This window comes from Penaeus monodon, chromosome 21, assembly GCF_015228065.2.
Source record: "Penaeus monodon isolate SGIC_2016 chromosome 21, NSTDA_Pmon_1, whole genome shotgun sequence".
Classification (NCBI taxonomy): domain Eukaryota; kingdom Metazoa; phylum Arthropoda; class Malacostraca; order Decapoda; family Penaeidae; genus Penaeus; species Penaeus monodon.
This window is the reverse complement of record NC_051406.1, coordinates 4,213,707-4,215,825: the sequence shown is the minus strand read 5'-3', so window position 1 is coordinate 4,215,825 and position 2,119 is coordinate 4,213,707. Positions and strand designations below refer to the sequence as shown.

The 2,119-nt window shown below is 34.2% G+C and overlaps 2 protein-coding genes across 3 annotated transcripts in view; one reads left to right on the top strand and one right to left on the bottom strand.

Moving 5' to 3' along the window:
* Positions 1 to 616, bottom strand: part of LOC119586762 (ATP-dependent DNA helicase DDX11-like) — an 11,867-nt gene extending 11,251 nt beyond the window's left edge. Inside the window, exon 1 of the mRNA XM_037935488.1 lies at positions 511 to 616. Coding sequence (XP_037791416.1) covers positions 511 to 524 — 14 coding nt within the window. The 5' untranslated portion in view covers positions 525 to 616. The remainder of the gene's footprint in view (positions 1 to 510) is intronic.
* A 236-nt stretch (positions 617 to 852) lies between these two features.
* Positions 853 to 2,119, top strand: part of LOC119586128 (proteasome subunit alpha type-5-like) — a 4,425-nt gene continuing 3,158 nt past the window's right edge. The window contains exon 1 of one of the 2 annotated variants that reach the window (XM_037934819.1): positions 853 to 920. The gene's annotated coding sequence lies outside the window, so the exon portion shown is untranslated. Of the gene's footprint in view, positions 968 to 2,119 lie in introns of both variants that reach the window. The other variant, XM_037934818.1, reaches the window with a different exon arrangement.

Here is a 2,119-nt window from a genome sequence, read left to right as displayed (position 1 = left end):
CAAAATCTTCCCGACCTCGTGCTGCGGCAAAGGCCAAGAAACCTTTCCCCTTATGCAAGAGGTTTATAAACATTCTTTTTTTTTTTATCATTATGTTCTTCTTTTTATTATGTCAAATATTATAAATAAGAAAAAGTGGGGAATATAATGAATGATCAAGTTGGAAATTTAAATGTCGATTTATTCTTTCCTATTAAATAATGGGAGAAAAAAAAACAAGAAAATCCCTAAAGCTACACAAAGACCGCATCTAGAACATGTACTGACATTTTCTATTTAAAAAAAAATGATATTTAGTAATAAAACTGCCAAGTTTTTAAACCCCAAAATAACCTGCACTAAACTTTCACCACAGAATAAAATGGAGTAAGTTAAAGTAAAACAATAATAAGCAATTTCGCAAGAGTCCCGAGAAGGATGAATTACAAGAATTCGATTAATATTCAGAAAGATGACGAAGGATACAAAACAGAGGAGAAAAATGCGGAAAAAGAATCGAATAAAACTTACGTGTTTCCCGCCATCTTTGGGTGTCAACACTGGGCTTTTTCATGGTTATTTTGACCGAGTTTTTATTCCCTCTTTAGCGCTATTCTTCTTTGGTGTATTAATTACGGCTGTATTAATTGTTTTTTTAATGGTCTGTCGGTTCAATTCTTTGGGAATTTAATTATCTGAATAAAATATATTTTTTGTCATGCGTCAACTCATCTCAAAAAAATATTTTTGGCAGAATTTGCCTGAACCAAACACGCCAAACAAACTATCAAAATTATTCAAAAATGAAATATAAAAATATAAAAATAGATAAATAATCCAAAATCATCTCAAACTTAATAAAACTCCCCCCAAATCTGCCAAAACCCGAGGGAAATTCCCGACGTAAACACACCGGCCAAAACACAAGTCATTGAGTCAAGGTTCGATTCCCTCTCGTCTTTGAGCTGAATTATCCTCTTCTCTTACGGTAATTTGGGACGTTCTTGGGGCCTCTGCTGGTCGCTGGGATTGTGGTGGTCCGTGGGAAGGTGGAACGAGAAGGATTGGTGGTTTGGTTTGTGTATTATAAGGGGGTTAGATAGTTTGCTTTTTTGTCCCAGGGAGAGGTTTAAGCTTTGGCTGTTGGTTTTGCGGTTTTTGTTGGTTTGGGGGGATTCTGTTGTGTTTTGGGAGAGGATAGGTTGAAGGCGTTATTTCGTATTCAGTTCTAGGTATTGTCAGTGCCGCGGAATGGTTAACTATTTTAAAAGGAAACGATAGGGAAGTGAGAGAAAAAAGTTACGTCAAAGTGTCATGTCATGTAATTTTGAAGAGTCATTGCTGATGTATATTTTGCGATTTGCTCGTGTTTTTTTCTCGCTCTGATTTGTCATTGAGAGGTTAAATTGCCCTTGTGTGATGCGTTGTGGTGGTTCTGCCATCATAATTGGGAGAAATTTTTAAAATTCTGAGAAGCCTTTGTTCTCTTGGCTAGATCTTGCTGTCAGTCTGCCATTGCAAGTATCAAGGTAAACCATGCATTCTAAAACATTGTTGATGTGTCATTATTGCCATAAATTAAGAAGAAAGAAGGTGTTTGATATCTGAAATATTTTTGTGTACTGTCTATAAATTAGCTAATCAAAATATCCATTTCATCTCTCTGAAGAGGTGCCAATATCCTGGGTTTAAATCCACGTAATACGATGCAAATGCTAGAGACTGTTAATGTGATATTGTTGGTGCTAGAGGTAGGTCTTGTGAACTTGTAAATTACTTATTTGTTGTATGAGGAGCGAGTACAAACTGCATGATTTTTAACTTACTCTTGAAGGTGTGAAATCTAGAGCAATCATTTAAAAGTACAGTGATAATTATATAACTGGTTTGTAATATTAGTTATATTCTTTATATTTAATATTTGATTGATTTGTAATAGATGGAATGTGTTTTACAGTTTTAGCATACACAGTAACTGTGTATGCTGATTGAACAGAAATTTACTTTTTACCATTTCTTGTGAGCCAGATTTTGTGGAAATGTTGAGATTAGGTTGATAAAATATGAGGAAAGTAAAGTACTCTTTTTTTTTTTTTTATTCTTTAAATCTTTATCATTCAGGTGTAATGACTCATCACAT